At 36.5% G+C, this 20,988-nt stretch overlaps 1 protein-coding gene and 1 long non-coding RNA gene across 2 annotated transcripts; one reads left to right on the top strand and one right to left on the bottom strand.

Annotated features, from left to right (window-relative positions):
* Positions 1-1,810: 1,810 nt before the first annotated feature.
* Positions 1,811-20,229, bottom strand: LOC119069561. The gene is made up of 3 exons (XR_005086353.1): positions 20,199-20,229; positions 3,270-3,272; positions 1,811-1,823 (listed from the first exon to the last, which is right to left on the bottom strand). It is a non-coding gene; the product is annotated as an uncharacterized LOC119069561 (long non-coding RNA).
* LOC119069560 (bifunctional arginine demethylase and lysyl-hydroxylase PSR) lies at positions 3,756-8,783 on the top strand. Its single transcript, XM_037173642.1, has 7 exons — positions 3,756-3,990; positions 4,195-4,364; positions 4,459-4,647; positions 4,708-4,811; positions 4,871-5,111; positions 5,180-5,368; positions 8,396-8,783. Exons 1-7 carry the CDS (start codon positions 3,918-3,920, stop codon positions 8,618-8,620), a joined length of 1,191 nt encoding a protein of 396 aa, XP_037029537.1. The 5' UTR covers positions 3,756-3,917; the 3' UTR covers positions 8,621-8,783.
* Positions 20,230-20,988: the final 759 nt, after the last annotated feature.

Raw genomic sequence — 20,988 nt, 5'->3', positions numbered from 1 at the left:
GAGAGAGAATTACTATACGATGGTGATACAAACGCTCTCTTTGTGTATGTTCGGCTGAACTAAACAACACAGCAGAGACTTGCCATCAGAGTGTACAGCTGAAATACAATGAGCGGTGGTGGTACGACAGTTGGCGGCGATTAAATTATTTAATGGAAACATTGTCCTAATGTCTCAAGACTTCAATTTCGAATGGCGACAAAAATAGCTATTTTCGACGTTGTTTGACGTCGGAGTCAAGGCTGTATACTTTGGGGAGGTCACGCAGATCGCCATTTTATTAGATACGCGGGAACACACCTTTTCCATACAAACGAATTCACCAAAATTGAATTTGTATGGCGTGGTGAATTTTTTGTATGAAACGTGGTGTGTAACCCGCGTATCTGCATCTGCGTGACATCCCCAAAGTATACAGCCTTGGTCGGAATGGCGTTGTTTTACTCACCATGTGTGTGATTGACAGGACGATCCGCGTTTTTGAAGGATTCAGAAGGATTTTTCTTTGTCAATTTCAGATAACTCACCAGCATTCTCACACGATTTTTAATCATTTTCTTTTGATCATTAAGGCACTTCCCTTGATTTTACAGGTTTTTCTAAAAATTTGATAGTTATTTACATGCTTCCTACTGCGGGACGAAAGAAAAAAATGTAAACCCACGGGCCGAAATTGACAGATATGTAAGCCCACGCGGAGAAAGATTCGCTTTCGCCCCTTTGGCTTACATTTTTCTGTCACTTTCGGCCCTTCGGCTTAAATTTTTCAACTTTCGTCCCCAGTAGGCAGCATAAAAAAATTAAAACGTAACTCTTTCGACCTCCTCAATCGATACGTAATGGTTATTTGTGTACCTGTTTTGGACGATTGATTTTAGGCAATTTCGCGGATTGTAGGCCGAACGAAGTGAGGCTTACAAGCGAAAGTGCCTTAAATCAACCGTCCCAAACAGGTGCACATGTAAGTTTTCATGCAGAGGGCCGGAAACCCGAGAAAATTCAAAAAATTGCCCTCATTTTCGGCCCCGAAGCATGAAAATAACTATTCTGTAACAAGTGTCCAACTTCCACGTTTTCCTCTAGGTGAATCGGTTGCAAATTTATTGAAATTGAAAAATGTCACTAGGCTTTGGCTTCAGCCCACTCTACAAATTCCACAAATTTTGATATTTTGATTAAATTGACGAAAGATTTGTGGCATCTTGAAGATCTAGATATTTCTTTTATGCGTCAAATGTTTCCTGAGCAAATTATGTCAATGGATCGAATTAAAAAAAACTGACTAAACTAATATTAAATTGGCCAACAAATCATTTGTTCCATTTTCAGGAAAAAGATTGCAGTGAAATACTGCTGACCGTAAAATGTCGCAGCGATTCACTCAAATTAAACATTGAATCAACAACTTTGGGAAACAAATCCGTCTCACGCAATTTCCAAACGGCATATTCGAATATTGAATATTTGAATACTGATGCGCGTGTGCTGACTATCACAAACCAGAGAATAAAATATGTTTAAAGAAAACAAAAATTTTGCGACAATTTTTTATCTCCAAATTTACTGCTTGAAATTGAGAAAATATTACATTGCCATCATTTTTATTCTCTCATTATTCATCTAGTTAGAGTATTAACTTCTCTGTACTGATCAACACAAAAGTTTTGTGTTCAAGCAACGCACTTCAAGCAAAAGTGGTACTCTAAATAGGGTACTGAAACTTGACAGTGCTTCATACAAAATTTTACACTGTAAAAAGAGTGGGGATAAAATTTCATACAAAATAGTACTCTATTTGGCAGCTGTCATTAATAGCACTTTTGCTTGAAGTGCGTTGGTTCAAGGGTCCGATGTTCATGTATTTTTTGTGAGTTTTTTTAGGCTTTATTGATTGAATAAATAAAAATAATATTTTTTTAACTGAATCGTTGGATTGAGTTCCCACAGTCCAACAGTCATATTCCGGCGACATCGATGAGTCCCATTTATTCAATTGCGTCAGCGACAGCTCAAATAGTATACGCAACATAGGATCAAACATGAGAGCCGAGGTCATTTTCCGATAACGGCTGGAGCCTCGGCTTGGGGTGTAAATCCCTTTGTTGAGCTTTGAGTCGTAGGTGAACTATTAGATATTGATTAGAGTATAAAGATTTCGCTGATCGGCTCATTACAAAATAAAAAGTTATAGCTCGAACAAGGCACGGCTGGTACCGGTTTTCTGAAAAAGCCTTTGAGTAAGCAAGTAGTTTATGTAGTGTGTTGCCAAGTTGTTGCTGTATCTCCTTGGAAAACGCATTCTTAGGTCAGCAATCTGACTTTGACACGTCCTTCGGGCACTTGATGGCCTCGATAACCTTTCATGCTTCATACAAGAGCCGAGAGTAGAAATGTCAATTTTAAGGGACGAACATAAACTAAAAATAGTATAAACGACTCACTACATTTGTGGATGCAACCACGTTTGGTTTAGTAGGCTCGCGTGGCGTAATTCCGGTAGATGGACAAAATCTTTTCACCATGCTGTTTTAATGCGATTGTGCATGCACCCGCTTCAACTAATCGTGAAGCTAACGTCCTGCGAAAACAATGTCCCGTGTACAATTCATGGTCCTGATAACCCAAAAATTGTGCAATTTTTGACGGTATCGCACCAATGGTGTTGATGCCTACCGGTTGGGAGACGCATTTTCCCTTACGGGAAAATCGATCTGTGGTCTTTATACGGCTCCGCAGTGCTAAGTATGATCTCAAGCAAATTAACATTTTCCACAACTCCTTCACTTATCACGTATTGTCGATCAACGTATGTCTTCGTGACATTCACATCAACGCAACGACCATAATGTCGCCCAAATCCTTTACACCGTTAACCGTCAGATTGGTTAACTCACAACGTCTGCGTGCACCAGCGACTCCAACGATTAACGCTGTCTAAAAATCAATGAAATGCATCAGAACAGAGGAAATATGTCATCACAATGAGTGTCGCATTACCTTCATCAACAGGAAATTTTCATCCTCTGCATCGCGAAAGAATCGATCGATGTCGTCTCCCTCGAATGGTTTGGATTTCTTCGGCTTGTATCCTTTGCTGAGTCGTTTCCGAAAACCAATTAATGGCAGAAACGTTGAGATATCGATACGTTCATTCAAGTGGATCATCGTTCTTAGCTTCGAGTATTCGCACCACAAAGTATTCGGTTTGTAATACTCGCTTCGCTCGTATCGGCAAACTCACATCTAGTGCGCAAAACAACTCCATTTACTACCTTGTTATGACAATAGTTATATTTATTGTTTATCAGAGAAACAACGTTGAGAGAAATCAAACATACTTGCAAATACGTCGAATGAAGAAGAAACACTTTCAGAACAAAACAATCACTTTTTACTCCAATGCCATAGGAACGCAAACCACCTCTACTATTACAATTCAAAAACCAAAAAACAGAACCAAAGCTCATGTCATACTCGCAACAGCAATGAGTAAAAACAAGGTATGGTCTGTCCATACAAACCGTAGAAAATAGCAATTTCATATGAAATTCATAGAAATTTTGACATTAGACCATTATAGAGTATACTTTCATTGAAAAACAGGGATCCTTATTCGAAAAAAAAATTGACTAATTTTAACTAAAGAGAGTGTTCATTTAACAACACATATCACCCTACTAAATACGAGCTGAATACTGGCAACACTAATCTGAACCAAGAGCCGATCAGACAAATAGAAGCGGCAACTCATTTATCAACAACAATCCAAATGTCATCCGCCATTTCTAACATTACTTTTCGCACATAACACTCAACGCCGACTGAAAGTTTTAATTCCTTTTTTTAATAAGAAATTATTTGCCAAAGTTTTACGGTTTCTAACGAATTTTATTTGTAACGAATTACAAAACAAGGACATGAATGACGAGCCAAAATTATCGAACCGTTCCCGAAAACGAGTACGGGAAGTCAAACGAAAAGCAAGACCAGGTATTATACTGTTATATATATATAAGTTAACATTCCTCGATTTATAACACTGTATGCAATGAACATTACACCAAATTTTGTGTTCAATACCAAGGCATACATCGCCGCAAAAAACGAAAAATGTTTGAACTATCATCGGTTGAAAATTGTGCAATTGAAACCGTTAAGTGGGTTAATGATTTCATTTTTTTTTTCTGCTTTCAGAACTAAGTGACAAAGGTGCATGGGTAGCTTTGAATTATGTGGATCGGTTCAGTGAATTTAAAGATTTTGATGACAACGTGGAACGGATCAATGTAAATGATGTGTCGTGCCAGGAATTCATTGATCGTTTCGAGAAATTATACAAGCCGGTCGTGATTGACGGGATGCAGGTCAGTGTTGTTAATTTGCGTGATTTAGTTAACCATTTCTCTACTGACAAATCGGGAGAGTCCGTGTTTTGTGATTGTTATTGATGCATTGCAGGAAGGTTGGAAGGCGAACCAAAAATGGACCGTTGAACGACTGGCAAAAAAATATCGAAATCAAAAGTTCAAATGTGGCGAGGACAATGAAGGGTACAGCGTTAAAATGAAAATGAAATATTACGTTGAGTATATGAGAACCACCAAAGATGACAGTCCGTTGTACATTTTTGACAGTGGATTCGGCGAGGTAGTCAATTTGATATGGTAAAATTTGGCATAAAATTCTTTAACAAATTCACTCCGATAGCATCATCGGCGCAAGAAACTGTTAGACGACTACGATATTCCTATCTACTTCCAAGATGACTTGTTTCAATACTCCGGAGAGAATAGACGTCCACCATATCGTTGGTTTGTAATTTTCTGCTCGGTTGCTTTTGCTCAACGTCACTCAAACATTTTCTTCACAGGTTCGTTATGGGGCCAGCCCGATCTGGAACAGGCATACATATCGATCCATTAGGCACAAGCGCTTGGAATGCTTTAGTTTTCGGTCATAAGCGATGGTGTCTGTTTCCCACTCATACGCCAAAGGAACTCCTTAAAGTCACCGGTCAAATCGGTGGTAAACAACGTGACGAGGCAATTACGTGGTTCAATGCCATTTATCCGAGAACTAAGAGACCCGACTGGCCGAGTGACTGTCAACCGGTAAGTGATTCGAGAAGAAAGATGGCGATTTTTTAGTCACGATTACGAAGCTTTTTCACAATTTTTAGCTGGAAATACTGCAGAAACCTGGCGAAACGGTGTTTGTGCCGGGTGGATGGTGGCATGTTGTACTGAATTTAGACGAAACTGTAGCTGTAACCCAAAATTTCTCTAGTAAAACCAATTTTCCAATTGTTTGGCACAAAACAGTTCGGGGACGGCCAAAATTGTCGAGAAAGTGGTTGAAAGTGTTAAAAGTAAGTTCGAGTGTTTTGTTGGTTATTTGGCTATTATGTAATAGCAGAAGAATTCTAAGGGATGTGGTCTGAAATAGTTGGTCGGTAATTGTCTGTAGTTACTTGAAGGGCATCCAACGATAGTGCAACGAGAATAAGGTAAAAAATGGGTTAAAGGATTGCAGCCCGTCACGATAGCACATGCACAAAAACAATTTTTTTTTTAATGTCTGTGGGGGAAAACCACTGGCCAAAAGAGTGGCGAATCAATTTCTGATTCCCTTCAATTCCTTCAATGACCGGATTAATTTCTAATTACTAGATGAATTCCGTTTTGGCGGATTTGCATTATAATTCCTATTAATTTCTAATAATTCCATGATATTTTCTGTTACTACCAATTCATTCTACTTTCATTCATTCTACTTTTTAGAAACAATTTTCTAAAAATTTTCTTGATTTCGATAATTTTATAAGATTTCTTTCAAACTTATATAAAACGAACGAATACCTTCGAAATTACTGCAGTTCCGTAGTTGCCGAAGTATCCGGCAATTAACACGAATTGAAGGAATTACGAGAAATTGACTGGATATACGAGAAATTGAAAGTAAATGAAAGGAAGCCATCAGCGAATGAACTGTGTTTTACAAAACAAGTAGTCAAGACCTGCAGCGATTGAGACTTATCCGTATTTCCTTTCATCTACTTTCAATTTCTCGTATTTCCAGTCAATTCCTTGTAATTACCTCAATTTCTAGTATTTTCTTTAATTCCAATGCCATATTAAAACATATATCACCCTTCTAGCACAGAAGATATTTATATAAAACATTCACATACAATGTACATCCGACCATTGAGGCACGCCACTGGCGAGCAAGTTGTCTCAGTTATTCTTACAATTTAAATCTCAATAGAAACCTATGTGGAGTGTATTTAAGAGTATTGCATGAAGCAAATCATTTTATTATACGATATCAATGAAATTACTTGCTACGTTAAATCAGCAGACAATAGCAGTGAAGTGAGTTATTTCGATAACAAAATCATAATTTTCAAATTCAAATAATTTTTCAAATGTATATTTGAGAACACACAAGCTGCAGCCTCACAAGCAGTTGCTTGCACGATCCAGTTATTCAAAATATTTGGTAATGCCGCACTGATGTGATTTATGCCTCGTAAGAGTTGGACATTGGACGGGTTTTTTTAAAAATATAAATGATGTTTAGACCAAACGTCATATGTGACGATACAATTCCATGAGACTTTTAGTACTATCCCAACTTTTATGGACAAATTTGAACGAACACAAAACACATGCCAAGGTTTCCGTTCGTATCGCGTTTGCGGAGCAAATGGTAATTTTGGTCTGTGTTGTCTCTCTAGCTCTATTATCTCTAGGTCTTTACCCAGCGTCGTTTATTTAATTCTTATACACTATAGGAACATCTGCTGCCCCACAACCACATGTGTTCTTGAGTTACGAATAAGCATTAATAATAGGAAGTTGTGATGCCGCTGACTTCACGTGGTCCTCCAGCTGTTGTTAATTCTGCATATGAAATACACTTACTGAGTGTAAATTTTATCAGAATTTCTTTTAATTTTCCTGAAAGACAGTTTAAATTATGGGTTCCTTAATATCATTGTCTGTTCTAAATTTATTATTGATCGTATGGCAAAAGCGTACATTTTTCTTAACAAAATTCTTTTGAAAAAATTCAAAATAAGGATCGATTTTTTTCGTAATTTTTTGTCACATATTAGCAGAAACACGAAAAATAAGAAACTCGTATATCGGGCGTTCTCAAAATATTGTCTCATTTAAAAGATTTTACAATAAGAAAATCTATGAAAATAGCACTTCCCACTCAATTTCACACCCAAATCACATCCACTCTGAACTTAGTCAAATACAGTGTTTAAGGAGAGCGATTTTTGACCACTTTGTTTAAACTGGTCTCGGGGTCACACGTCAAAATGAGAGAAATCACATACAAATTTAAACTGGGCTCAACTCTCAATTTCTTTTTTCATTGATGAATATTTGACAGCTGACCCCGAGACCAATTAAATTTAACTGGTTTTCGCTCTATTTAAACACTGTATATATGGTTTAACGAAGAAGATCATCAAAGTCGTTAATCGTAACATGAGTATTGTTTTTGAAAAGTCAAATCACCAACACAAAAATTTAGTGTCGATTGGGAAAATTGTAATAATTTTGGTGATTTCGAGGTGATTTAATTCAGATTTTGTGATTTCGGAAATGTGCTTCTTGTGTTTTTTTAACATTACAATGAACGGTTTACTTAAAATATTCGTCAAAGCCAACGAAATTCTGAAAAATTAATTATGGCCAATCATCTAAACAAACAACAATATTGTCGTTTGGTGTGATCTGAGTTTCGAAAGTGATGACCCAATAGAAATAAAATGTCGGTGGTAATCTTAAAATCTTAAATGTGTGTACGTTTCCGGTGAAATAAGTTAGTGCGAACGCATCCATTTTTGAGGAGCTTTACGATAACACCTTTAGTTAGAGGGGTGTCACAGCCCTTATTAACCCATTTGGCTAAAAACCCTAAAAACCATTTTCAAAAAGAAAATTTACAGAAAGTACTTTCACATTCAAATGTCAATGTCCAAATCACGAATCCAATCTATCGATTCGTGTGTCGCTTTATTGGAGTATGCAGATCACCATTGAATTTTCGGAGTGAGCAATCCTGCAAGATGTCCAAATATACCGTTTAACATGTTTTTAAATTTGCAATCCAATGATTTTTCTAACCATTAACATTGCGTTTAAAACTCAGTTTTAAGAGGATTAAACTGAACTTGATTTATGTGTAGTGGCAAGCCAGTCTCCGGACATTCTAAAAGAAAATTTATCAATGAAAGAATGTGTCCAAATGCTGTGCTGATACATGTTCGGAGTCTAGTGACTCCACCTTTCGCTTAACCAAAACATGTGAAAGATGTCCACACAATTTTTAAAACTTCGATCCGACTAATTTTCGTTTTTTTTAATTGATTTAGGTAAAGGAACCGGAATTAGCCAAAATTGCCATCCAAGTCAATCTTGAAGAGAGTACTGGTATGGCGTCGGACAGTTCAAGCAATTCAAGTTCATCATCTTCCAGTTCCAGTGACGACGATTCGGATAGTGATTCCAATACCGACAGTGGCCAAGAATCGTTGACAGCGAAAAAGAAAAAACGTCGAAAGGTGAACGAAGGATCAATGGCATCGTCGTCATCTTGAAGACGCTCTGCCGGAGAATATAGATTTATTATATATTTTTTTGTACAATCAAGGCCAAACTAAGTAGTCTAAATGGGGAATGCAATCAAGAAAACATTCCACAAAGAAGAAAAAATGAAAACAAAAATAACGAGAACGAATAAGACGTTTTTATTTAACTGAATTCGTTATTTTACTGAGAGTGTGTGTATACCAAATTCGAAAAAATCGAGAATTTTCGGATCAAATTTTCGTTTTGTAATTTTATGTTTTTAATAGATGAAATTATGTCGAACCAGTCAGGATTAATAACCAGTATACACGAAAAAAGAAGTTATTAAACAATTTTTTACACTACGATGTGCCTTGAAGCAACTAACTAAATAAATTATACATCTGACAACAACAACAACAACAAAAAATGAATAAACTGAATCAAATTATGAAATATTATTAGCAAAAGAAAAATAATTTTTTTTTAAAATAATTTTTGTAAATAATTAACTGAATATGAGACCAGCATTGTTCAAGAATAATATGAAGAAGAAAACCTATTAGTTTTTGAAAATCATGAACACACTTGTTTTATTCTCTCTCATTTCTGTCTGTGGCATTTATAATAGTCATCTTGAGCCACTTCGTTGCAATCTGGATCGAAGGACACCAAACACAATGCAGTTTGTGTGGTTACTTTTCTTCTCTCTTGAAGAGAGTCTCTTCTAAAGTAGAAAGTAGTGTAGTCCAAAAAACTCCACCTCACCCTTCTCTTCCTCACCCCTTCACAGTTTAAGTGCAGAGGTGTCTTCGTCGAATTATTGGCAATGCTGTGTGATACACAGAGCATACGTGTGATAGCTCATTTTTTTCTGCAATTGAGTTTCAACGAACGGCCGTGTTAGACCACTCCGAACCACTAAAAATCCCTAACTCTCTATTCCGTTCGTCACTTCGAACCACTAAAGATCCGTAACTCTCTCTTCCGTTCGCCACTACGAACCACTAAAAATCCCTAACTCTCTCTTCCGGCCTTTGATCAGACTCGATACTCGATATGGATAGTTCTGCTGACAATGGACACTCTACCAGCGAAGATTATCAAAATAGACGTCGAGCGCACACATAACATGCACTCATTGGAGAGAATGCGTATTGGGCGCTATTCAAAATGCCTTCGATCCATGTTGCATTCACACAACGCGAATTCGTGGCGATGGACTCATTGAAATTTTATCACAGGACCCGAAACATGCAATCGAATTCCTCTTGTCGGAACATCCTCAACTGACGTTCACAATTGGCAATCTAAAATACTACGACAATGACAAACCCGTCGAATCTATGGACAGAGCCGAAAAGCTACTCCAATTTCATGGAAAATCCTTCGAGATCGAGACAGAAACTTCATCTGCTTCGCGTAATACACCAAAATTGAATAAAGTTATTGATGTTGGTAAGTACAATTAATCGCAATTTAGTATTTTACACGTATGTTAATCCAATGAAAGCTATAAATTACGAAATCAGAAATCGCCTGCCACGGGCTCCCGATCAGGTTATTTTTCTTGAACATTCAATGAACTGAAACCTATATCATATTGACCATGTGCCGAAATGGCTTACACTCACTGACTGTACTGCTATGTTGACTCTAATCGTAATCTCCGTAATGTTTTTCTGAGCGCAATGGGATAGATCAGTGAATTGTCGTAATGTTGAATAATTTCGCCAACGCTACGCAAAGCAATTTCGTATGCGGATTCGAACGACTCGAGGTCATAAAATGCAATGATTTGGGATCAGTGTGAACGATGTTATATACTGTAAAATCAATAGCAACCACAAAATGAATCTGTGTTCTGTGCCGAATATAATCCAAAAACGTGAAGTCCTCCCTGACACTAAACCGGTTGATTTTTATGCACCCGGAATTCTTCCGGCCATTAACTACATTCAGTGGTGCCGATTCGAAAGTTCTTATTGTTGTGTAGCATGTGACAATTTTTTTGGTGATTTCCGTTACGCCTTGGATCATAATAATCAATTTTAATAGATCTGTACTGTACCATTGGATAGTTTCCCTTGCTTTTACGACAAGTGGTTTCAACGTTGGATTTTGAGTCGACTGAGCATTGAGCAACGTTGATTTTAGCAACGACCGAATACGAACTGTCCTCGTTTTCCCGATAAAACACCAAAAACAGGTCATTATTCCGGAACAACAACAATTTTCTGAGATTTTCAGCTCGAAATTCTATATCAAGATTACAACTAGAGACCTCCTACGATACGATGATAATTTCGCCAAAATTTTAGTTTAGCCTATGTGAACGGATATTTCACTCACTGTTTCTCCAGATAAATTTTCATCTAATAGAAGGCTTCCTTTCAATATATACTTCGTATTTGCCTAATTAGAAATTGTCGTGATCGACGGTCAGAAATTTGCTACTTATCTATTTAGGCCGAAAGCAAACAAGGAATTTTGCATTGATCGACAACTATGCTGCGTTTTCCATTGTATTTCGATATTCACCACATGCTAAACAATGGAAAACGCAACATAATTGTCGATCCCATTAACGCAAAATTGATCGTGTGCTTTCAGCCTTAGTCGATGACTATCACGGGATTTTATCACATGTGAAAAAGCGGTATGTGACTAGGGTTCCTAGGCGTACTCTTTTTCGACTTTTACTGACTGCGGCTAGACCGCTACTATGCTTTGTACTCTTTTTCTGCAGGAAAGTGAATTCTCATACAATTTTGTGCACCGGACAACTGAAATACGACATATTTGCCATAATTTTTGTTACGAAATGATTCGATGAAAAAGTGAACCGAAAGATACATTTCAACGCTTCATTGTATGAAAATGACGCTACGTCAGAAAGACCTCCGCACTTTCCATTTTGTATTTCGATCGCACTTACAGCGTGAATTTTTCCATGACTATTTATATGATTGAACAAATGTAATATGGTGAATGTGAAGTTTGTATTTTTTTCAAGTAAATTGATGTGTTTCGTCTATTTCAGTTGTCCTTTTTCTGTGCACAAAACGTTGTTCGTACCTCGTCAGGAAATCAATTTTTTCAGCACACGTCCTAATTTTTCTTACGAGCGAAGCGAGCTTTATTGAATAAATTCTAATTTTAGTAATCAACATGTCGATTTTATTGCAGTTGCAACACTTGAAATAGGGTTACAGTTAAGTGGCACCGGTACTTAGCTAAAATTGTAGCCTACATTTGTGTGACTCATATTTCATTTTTGTTAATATCTTTCCATTAGAATTTTTTTTTTTAAATGTACGACCGCAATTCCGACCACAAATGTGTCAGATTTCAACAGAAAATACATTTGGTTGCAGCCGTTTGACCGGCTCTGAGAAAAGTGAGCAGTTTAACGAGACTTTGAAACGGCTGAACGGAAAAGGGGATATGTAAAATAAAGAATAAGGATCATGCTTCAAAGTTATGAAATGAAAACCGAATCTCTAAATCAAACCTATGCACCAAATATATTTGAGTCACCGTTCCTAACGTTTAATAAATGAGAACTCATTTAATTCCATATCAGTGAACAGCTAACTAAATCGGCTCAAGTTTGTCTCCGAAAAGTTCAGTCCGGTTATTGGTCAAATCTTCACGTTTCCACGAGACATAAAATCCCACGAGTCATTGACTGGTATATATTACAACGCGAAATGTCTGATAAGCGGTAGCGACTATTTCTAATTAGACATTTAGGCTTATAGCTTCACTATAGCTTATCATTTACATATAAATAAATAATGCTTAGCGCTAAAGAGAAATAAACTTAACGAAATAAAATGCATGATTCGCTTGCAGCTACTGAACTTAAATATCAAAAAAGAATTTATCTTAATTTATCATAAAATTAAGAAAAACAACGAATTGCCTACATATAACTGACTGACCTTACCCGAATTTTTGGTACCATTACTATTAGAATTACAACTTCTCCTACAACAACCTAACATATCACTCCAGCACTCACTCCATAGTATTATTGCATTGACTGTTAGTTTTTAGCCCCGTACGAAGTACTGGGGGCTTATAAGATTAATATGCCGTTTGTAACACGTCGAATTGGAAGCAGACAGTAAGGGCAAAGCATTTGGTTGTGTTCATAGATGACGAATCCGCAATAAAAAAAATGTCCGTCCGTCCGTCCGTCCGTCCGTCTGTGACCCCTCTAGCTTGAGTAAATCACAACCTTTTTTCAAAATTTTTTTTTTCCCTGATTGGTATCGACAAAAGTAAGGTCAAGTTCGAAAATGGGCATGGTAGGGTCGGCCCTTCCAGAGCTAGGGCCCTATAGGTGTTTTTCAGTCTTTCGACGATATCTACCGAAATACGCACGCAATAGCTGCTTGTGATATATCAAATGAAAGGTATTGACGAGTAGAACAAAGTTGCTGAACATTGTTTTTGGGTAAGATGCAACGCGGGCTTGTTGGGAGGGCTCAAAGGTCGTTACTCGGCCCTAAGTGTTTTTTGCACATAAATCGAGAAAATCTCATCCGATTTTGCTAGTTTTTGTTTCGTTTGAGAGATAATTGAATACCGAAAATAACGTGGCGAAAAAAGTTTCAAATTTGGGCCCTTGGACTAAGGCCGCTACTCGGCCCGAAGTGTTTTTTGCACATAAATCGAGTAAATCTCATCCGATTTTGCTAGTTTTTGTTTCATTTGAGAGATAATTGAATGCCGAATAGAATGATGGCAAAAAAAGTTTCAAATTTGGGCCCTTGCACTAAGGCCGCTACTCGGCCCTAAGTGTTTTTTGCACATAAATCGAGAAAATCTCATCCGATTTTGCTAGTTTTTGCTTCGTTTGAGAGATAATTGAATACCGAAAATAACGTGGCGAAAAAAGTTTCAAATTTGGGCCCTTGGACTAAGGCCGCTACTCGGCCCTAAGTGTTTTTTGCACATAAATCGCGTAAATCTCATCCGATTTTGCTAGTTTTTGTTTCATTTGAGAGATAATTGAATGCCGAATAGAATGATGGCAAAAAAAGTTTCAAATTTGGGCCCTTGCACTAAGGCCGCTACTCGGCCCTAAGTGTTTTTTGCACATAAATCGAGAAAATCTCATCCGATTTTGCTAGTTTTTGTTTCGTTTGAGAGATAATTGAATACCGAAAATAACGTGGCGAAAAAAGTTTCAAATTTGGGCCCTTCGACTAAGGCCGCTACTCGGCCCTAAGTGTTTTTTGCACATAAATCGAGTAAATCTCATCCGATTTTGCTAGTTTTTCTTTCATTTGAGAGGTAATTGAATACCCAATGGAAAGTTGGCAAAAAATTTTGGGTTTCTAAAATAATGTCGTAAATTGTTGGTTTTATTTGAGATGTACTTCGTACGGGCTTTCGTAATTGCGCTATGCGCAATTTAAAAAAGGAACCCTTTCAGTAAATTTGACCATGCCCAACTTGACTAGCATTTTGGTAACAGACGCATTAGAGGGTTGTAGACGTATTAGGGTTACGGGCGTATTAGGGCTACGGACTTATTATGGTTACGGACGAAATAGGATTACGGGTCGTACGGGGCTAAGTCGCAGCAAACGCTCCGACTGTTCTGATGCCTTGTTTTTTGTAAAACCTACTCATTAATAATTAGAAAATATTCGGATGCTAATGAAATCATCGAAGGCTCTATGTTTTCTGTTGTAGAGATCACTAAAGCCTCCAAATTTTAGGCTTGCTAATTCAGTGCTAATGCTAGGAACGAAGCCACAATGCAAATTCAATCGTATAGGAGCTGCGTTTCTTCAAAATAAACATGAACAATGGGACGAGATGAAATTCGCCTGAGTGAACCCATTGTATAATTTTACCTAATACACATGAGTTTAGTATTTTTTTTTTGGTTCAAATTCGTCATTCGTCTTAGGATTTCAATAACAAAGCTGCATATATTTTTGAGGTGTAAAATAACAGCGTGAATGTAATTGTTTGAATGAAAAAGAAGGTTGGTTGAATAGGGTAGGATAACAACAAATTTCGTAACTTTCATATACAATCGAGCATAAAATTGCATTATTATTTCTACAAGAAGAACAGGAACATTGTTTCAAAGAGGCGGACTTGGTGAAGTCGCATAGTTGTGCGACGTTTGCTGGATCGAGCCGAAGAAGACGGGGTCGATAGACACAAGACGCATCGTTGTCACCACTTGTACATAGGGCAATATATCTTTTCAATTGAAAGTTTGAGGGCGAAAGTCTTATCATGACTTTAGCGATCACGGGATTTTTTGCATTTCCTATACCTTATGACACACATGGCTCTTATCTAGAATGTATTCCAAGCAGGTGAATTTCGAGTTCAAGCTAATCAAAAACTGCTTCAATCTACTCTGACATGCTGAACCTCTGTCCGTCTTCGTGTCTTAGACTCTTGACAAATTTAGATTTTTTTTTTAGATCTAGATTTTGACCATTTGGAAACCCGACCACGTATATCGAAATCAACCTATAATTCGTAGCAAGCCAATGAGTTTCTGTTAATTTTGTGAAGTCAAAGAAATGAGGTTTTGCACCTACTACGAAGTAGGAGGAAAGCAAACTTTTTAAGACCAGTGATCGCTCGGTTCAGGACAATTTCGAGCTGAACATGTAATTTTGATTTAGTTTATTTCATTCCCATCGCTCCAGCCTGTTTGAAGACAAAAAACAAGTTAAAACACTGAAAAATATGGGTCTCCTGGAGCGACATTTTACTTCAACTAACTTTATGGCTTGCAACAGAATTTATCTGGGGTTTTTTATATGTGGAATGAAAGAGGGTAAGTCCAGCTACAACACCCTATAGTCAGTTCCGCGGATAAATTCTGTTGCAAGCCAGTAGGACTGTCCAAACATTCACCATATTTTGAGTCATAGGTCTAGAACGGGTGGCGGCCCATACCGATGATTATACTCTTTATGTAGGTCTGCCCAAGGCCTATATTCCTACAAATTTTCAACTTTTAGAAACATTTCTATCTTGAGCTATCACAAAAAAACTGTTTTCACCACCCCTTGACATGCTATGACTTTTCACGTGTTCACTTCGAAAATGGGAAATTAACAGAAAAACTAAAAGATCCCTATTTCTTAGAATTGAAAGACGATTCAAACGAGCTATAGCTTGCCTGGATCGCCGAACCATTGTATTTATTTTCACCAAAATTGGTTCAAGTTTTGGCGATATCACTCTTAAATGACACAAAAACCAAGTATGTAAAAACTTCAATTTAAAATTTGAATTAGCCTACAGTGTACTCATGTTATAAGTTTACAGTGTTTTCACTTCACTTCAACGATTTAAAGAGTTTAAGACGAATCTACACATGGCTAAATTATTGCCTACATTTCGGGGCAAAATTATTATTATTTTGATGATAATTTTGGACTCGCAGTCTTTTTCGAAAAAGTGTTAAAATGTGTTAGCTTTCAGTAAAAATTTAAATGTTTGTGGTGATGTAACCTCAGTCGGAAAAAACTCAATATTTCACGAAAATTGCCACATATTTTGAGTTTTCTCGGAGTTAGATTACATCACCACAAGCATTTAAATTTTGGTGGTCCTACTTTTTCGAAAAAGACTGAGAGTCTAAAATTATCAGAGAGATGCTAATATGACGGCTGGGACGCCGTTTCGACGGATAGAGGGAATTTGTCCATCATTTCTGAAAAAAAATTGAACCGTATGCGACCAGCTGTCAAATTGAAAAAGACATAACCCCAGATTTTTTTTAATACTTCCATCATCACCAATTTTAATGAAATAAATTGCTAACATGATCCTTGTGGGATCAGAATGAACGTTGCTAACATGATCCTTGTGGGATCAGAATGAACGTAAGTCCATTTATTTATAAATCAGATTCAGTATTCGTACACAATTTCCGAATTGAAAAAAGCAATTTTGGAGACCAATTTTTGGACGCGTATATCTCAGATAATACGAAAGTACCTTGCAAATAAAACCCTTTACGTTAATTTTGACACCGATGCAAATGTATTTCCATATTCTGCTTCTCGAATCATTGTAGTCAAAAATTAATTATTTTGTAAACAACCGACCAATTTTGGAAAAAGTCAGCCATTTTTGACATTTCATTCGTTATATGAAAAAGGCTGACAAATTCCCTCTATCCGTCGAAACGGCGTCCCAGCCGTTATCTTAGCATCTCTCTGAAAATTATCATCAAAATAATAATAATTTTGCCCTGAAATGTAGGCAACAGTTTAGCCATGTGTAGATTCGTCTTAAAGAGTTAGAACTTTTTCAAAAAATAAAAGTCGATAAAGAAGAGGACGTCATAACCAACTTTTTTTCATTTCAGCGATACTAATTAATAATTAATAATTATGCAGCGATCACACATGACAAAAACTACTGTTGTAGTTTAAGGATTGTTATCAATAAAAAATAGTGGAAAATTGATGGACCCTAACGTCATCACTGCTAAGTGTTACGAAAAAAAAACACGAACCGAATGCGCCTCTGTTAGAGATTAGCGACCAAAATTTACTGTACGTTTATTTTAATTATGTCACATCACACTTATAAGTGAAAAGAATATTTTCATGTGAGAGATCTGAAAGCCAAAGAGAATTATTTAATTTTTATTTTTGGATAATAATAGATCGGAGCAAAAAATCCTAAACGTTATTTACACAGGTAATAAAAATGCCCATAATTGTTGTTCGTCCCTTCTTACTGTTGAATGAAAATGTGATTCTTTTTATCAATTATTATGTATCAAAGGAGTCACCGATCAGTATGCAATTTCGGTATCGTTCAGTTTTTTTTTTTGGGGTTTTGTGTATATTGAAATTTATGTCAATGACAAGTTACAACAATTGGGATATACTCTCTGAATATAGGATTTTTTTCATTTCAAACAATTTTTATTGTAAATTTGTCACAAAACAACTATTTACAATACCCACATATACGCATACGTTCAATGGGAGAATACATAAAACATATTTGTGTACCCGAGACAAAGAGGAAAAGATCGATTTGTCCATTTCCAGGTAAAGGAATAAAGTACACGAAATCATCAGATTATTTACGGCAAATCTAGTTTTTTCAATTCAAAGATCTAGAAACAATTTTCTGATTGATTTTATGTCAAATTTATATGAATGGAAAAATACCTTACTAAGATTCAGTAGAAGTCTTCAGCAAAACTATTAATTTATCAGAATTTCCGCTTGTGCAATGATATGAAGGAGTACAACAAATGTTGTTCTAAAATTCCAGAGAAAAGGAGAAAAGTGAATCTCCCCAATTTTGTGGTTTTTTTAAGAGTCTATAGACCACTAGCACTCATGTATGTTTGTTTGGATCGGATTGGAAAAACAATTGAATTGATTTTCTAGTTTGTTGTATTGCTGGTCGTGGAAACTTCAATGTCTTGTTGATTGTGTAGCTTGTATTCCAGACCGAATACAAGCTACACAATCAACAAGAAATTCAATTGAATTGAAAAAATTGATGGGAATTTTGAAGTTGAGAGGAGTTCTACGTCAACGAATGTTAAAGTTGGACCTTGTACTTTGTAGGTAGTGGTCTGTCAATATTCCTAACTAGAGGAAATGCAGAAGGACGCAGGAGAAAAACTATGAATTAAAGAGGTGATGAGTAAAAGTCGAGGTGTAGGAAGAAGAGGCTCGGACGGGTCCGTGTAGCCTATGTTTAAGTTTTAGAAAATCTCTAATTATCTAGAAATATAGAGTTGTAACTTGATTAGGAAGCACCGTTATTAGCACACTAAGCTCCTTTTGCAACAGTTTAATAATGGATGTGGTGCGAACAAATGTAAGGGAAATCGTGTTCCCAATTTCGCTTTTCATACAAATAGAAGTGACTTTTTGACAGTACATCCCGGTATTATTAAATTTCATAAAAACATCAACTCTTCTGAATACATAAGATCCTGGAATTAAATAACTAACTGTTAATAAAAGCCTCAACACGTACAAGAATTTATTATTTCGTAAAATCAACTAATTTCGTTTCATGTTGTGAAATATGATGAATTCGGTTAGTTTAAATAATTACCGTAGCACTACACTAACATGCTTAATTCAAATTAACTCTATCGTCAAGACAATACAGCCATGTTTTAAGACAATATTTAGTTTATAATCTTCAATTTCTTAGATATTTAATGTTGTTATCGGGACATACATGATGTATACACACACCCGCCTGTCGTCGTTTGTTACAAATGGTATGTAGAGTGTAGAGTATAAATCCGTTAGATATATCAAATTCCCCATTACATATCTACGTCTCTATAAGTATTATATGTACAGAAGCGAAGTAGAAGCTAGAAATGGTCTGAATGTGTGTACATGTGAATAATTGAAATGTTAAACTAAATTCAAAATTGAAACTTCATTAATTAAACTTGTCTGTTTCTCTTCAAATAAAGCTCATTCAAGCTACTACAGGCAAAGTTGTCGTACCATTCTTAGAGCCTCAATCTCATTCCACCCCCGAACATTTTTGCCCTGAAAATACCTATTCCACTGTTTTCAGCTAGATAATAATGTCAGAATCAAATATTTCGGTGTGGAGACATTATACAAATAAATAGCTCTGTTAGCTGATGTTCGAGTGGCTTCGGGTTACAAAACATAAGGCAACATAAAATATGTGGGATCCCCATGACGTTACCTTTGTGTATTAAATACACCAGTCGATTCCGCGTAACAAGTTTCCGATTTATTTCGTTTTAGGAATAATTTGATTAGGCAAAGGGCGTGTGTGTATGTGTGTGTGTGTGTGTTCACAATTGTAATTCAATTGCGTAAAAAGTGAATTTTCTGTTTTTCGCTTCATCTTCTTTTTTCGACAGTGTCGTCAAATATGTTATACCTATGGGATAGACTTTTGGAATTTGTTCAGTGGAAGGTTGAGTCTAGCGGAATGTGATTGAATTACTTTTTCAGTTCAAGGTAGGTGTCATCAACATTATTAGGGAAATTGAGCTTAGCAGCGGTTACCCTTAGATTGAATTTCACAAATAGTTTCAATAGGTGTCAAGAAGACAGTTTACTGTTTAAATGGAACATATACCATACGGGCTTAGGACATTGACGACTACCCAGCATTTTTAAATCAATTCAATATGCACGGTGGGGCTGAACGAATTTTAAATAAGCATGTTAGTTTCCATCCAAGTTTTTTCATAACTGAGTAGGAGGAGAGAAGTGCTATTCAAGTAAACAAGTTTTAGCAAAATTCCCTGAGCTGTTTCTGAGAACCAGCACCAGCGTCAGCCAGGGCTTGTGAAACACTAACGACTAGAGACTTACATTGGAATTGGTAGAGGGACAAATGCTAAGATTTACTGTGTAAAAATTATTGCTCTTGATAATTTCTTTATGTAGCAGTATCAGCTGAAAGTCAAAATTCCTGTAAATCCTGTAAAAGGTGATCCCAGACTAGTTTTGCGAAGCATTTCAAATAACAAAAACAATTTTTTTGAATCGAAGTTTTCTGTTGCATTTTCAGAAACTGCACTTCTAAGCTACCCTTGGTGAACTTTGGTCGCTTCTAAACCTTACTCGTATGAGTATTTCACATCAATGTGGTATAGCTCATGTAATAGCCTAGAATGTCAACTTTACAACGATACCAAATATGCCATGCTTGATCCTGCACAAGAAATATTGATGAAAAAATTCTGCATCGAGGTCATTCTACTGGCTAATCTAGGGCTATCTAGGGAAATTGTCGAGAGCAATAATTTTTACTCTGTGAATCTTAGAATTTGTCCCTCTACCAATTCCAATGTAAGTCTCTAGTCCTCAGTGTTTCACAAGCCCTGGGTGACGCTGGTGCTGGTTCTCAGAAACAGCTCAGGGGATTTTGCCAAATCTTGCTTACTTGAATAGCAATTCCCTCCCCTAACTCAGTTATGAAAAAATCAGTTATTTAAAATTCGTTCAGCCCCACCGTGTATGATCTCTTCACTTCATTGGAAAAGCAATTTGAAACTTGACCTATGTACGAAAACTCAGTTGGCAAATAGTTATTTATGTATGCAACCGCTGTTTACAACAACTTGTGAAAAATGCAATTTGAATGCAAAGTTGACATTGAGTTTTTCACACAACTACGTTTTATCAAGGCTGTATACTTGGGGAGTAAAATGGTGATCTGCGTGACCTGTATACAGCCTTGCTTTTTATCACTCACGGCGTTGTATGATAGTTATTTACGTATCTGTTTTGAACTACTGATTTTAGATAAAATTGCAAAAGTTCCTAAGATCAGTCGTCCAAGACAGGCACGTATACTACATTTTATGCGAAGTACGAAATCATTTGAAAAATTATTAAATTTCCAC

The sequence above is a fragment of the Bradysia coprophila genome, assembly GCF_014529535.1.
Source record: "Bradysia coprophila strain Holo2 chromosome X unlocalized genomic scaffold, BU_Bcop_v1 contig_35, whole genome shotgun sequence".
In the NCBI taxonomy this organism is placed as follows: Eukaryota; Metazoa; Arthropoda; class Insecta; order Diptera; family Sciaridae; genus Bradysia; species Bradysia coprophila.
This window is presented reverse-complemented; position numbering and strand designations above follow the sequence as displayed.

Excerpts from the sequence above, each read along its gene's own strand:
- LOC119069560 (XM_037173642.1), top strand. The coding sequence starts at position 3,918 with ATGAATGACGAGCCAAAATTATCGAACCGTTCCCGAAAACGAGTACGG. Across the intron at positions 5,112-5,179 it reads GGCCGAGTGACTGTCAACCG|CTGGAAATACTGCAGAAACC; the intron begins GTAAGTGATTCG and ends CACAATTTTTAG. Across the intron at positions 5,369-8,395 it reads AGTGGTTGAAAGTGTTAAAA|GTAAAGGAACCGGAATTAGC; the intron begins GTAAGTTCGAGT and ends TAATTGATTTAG.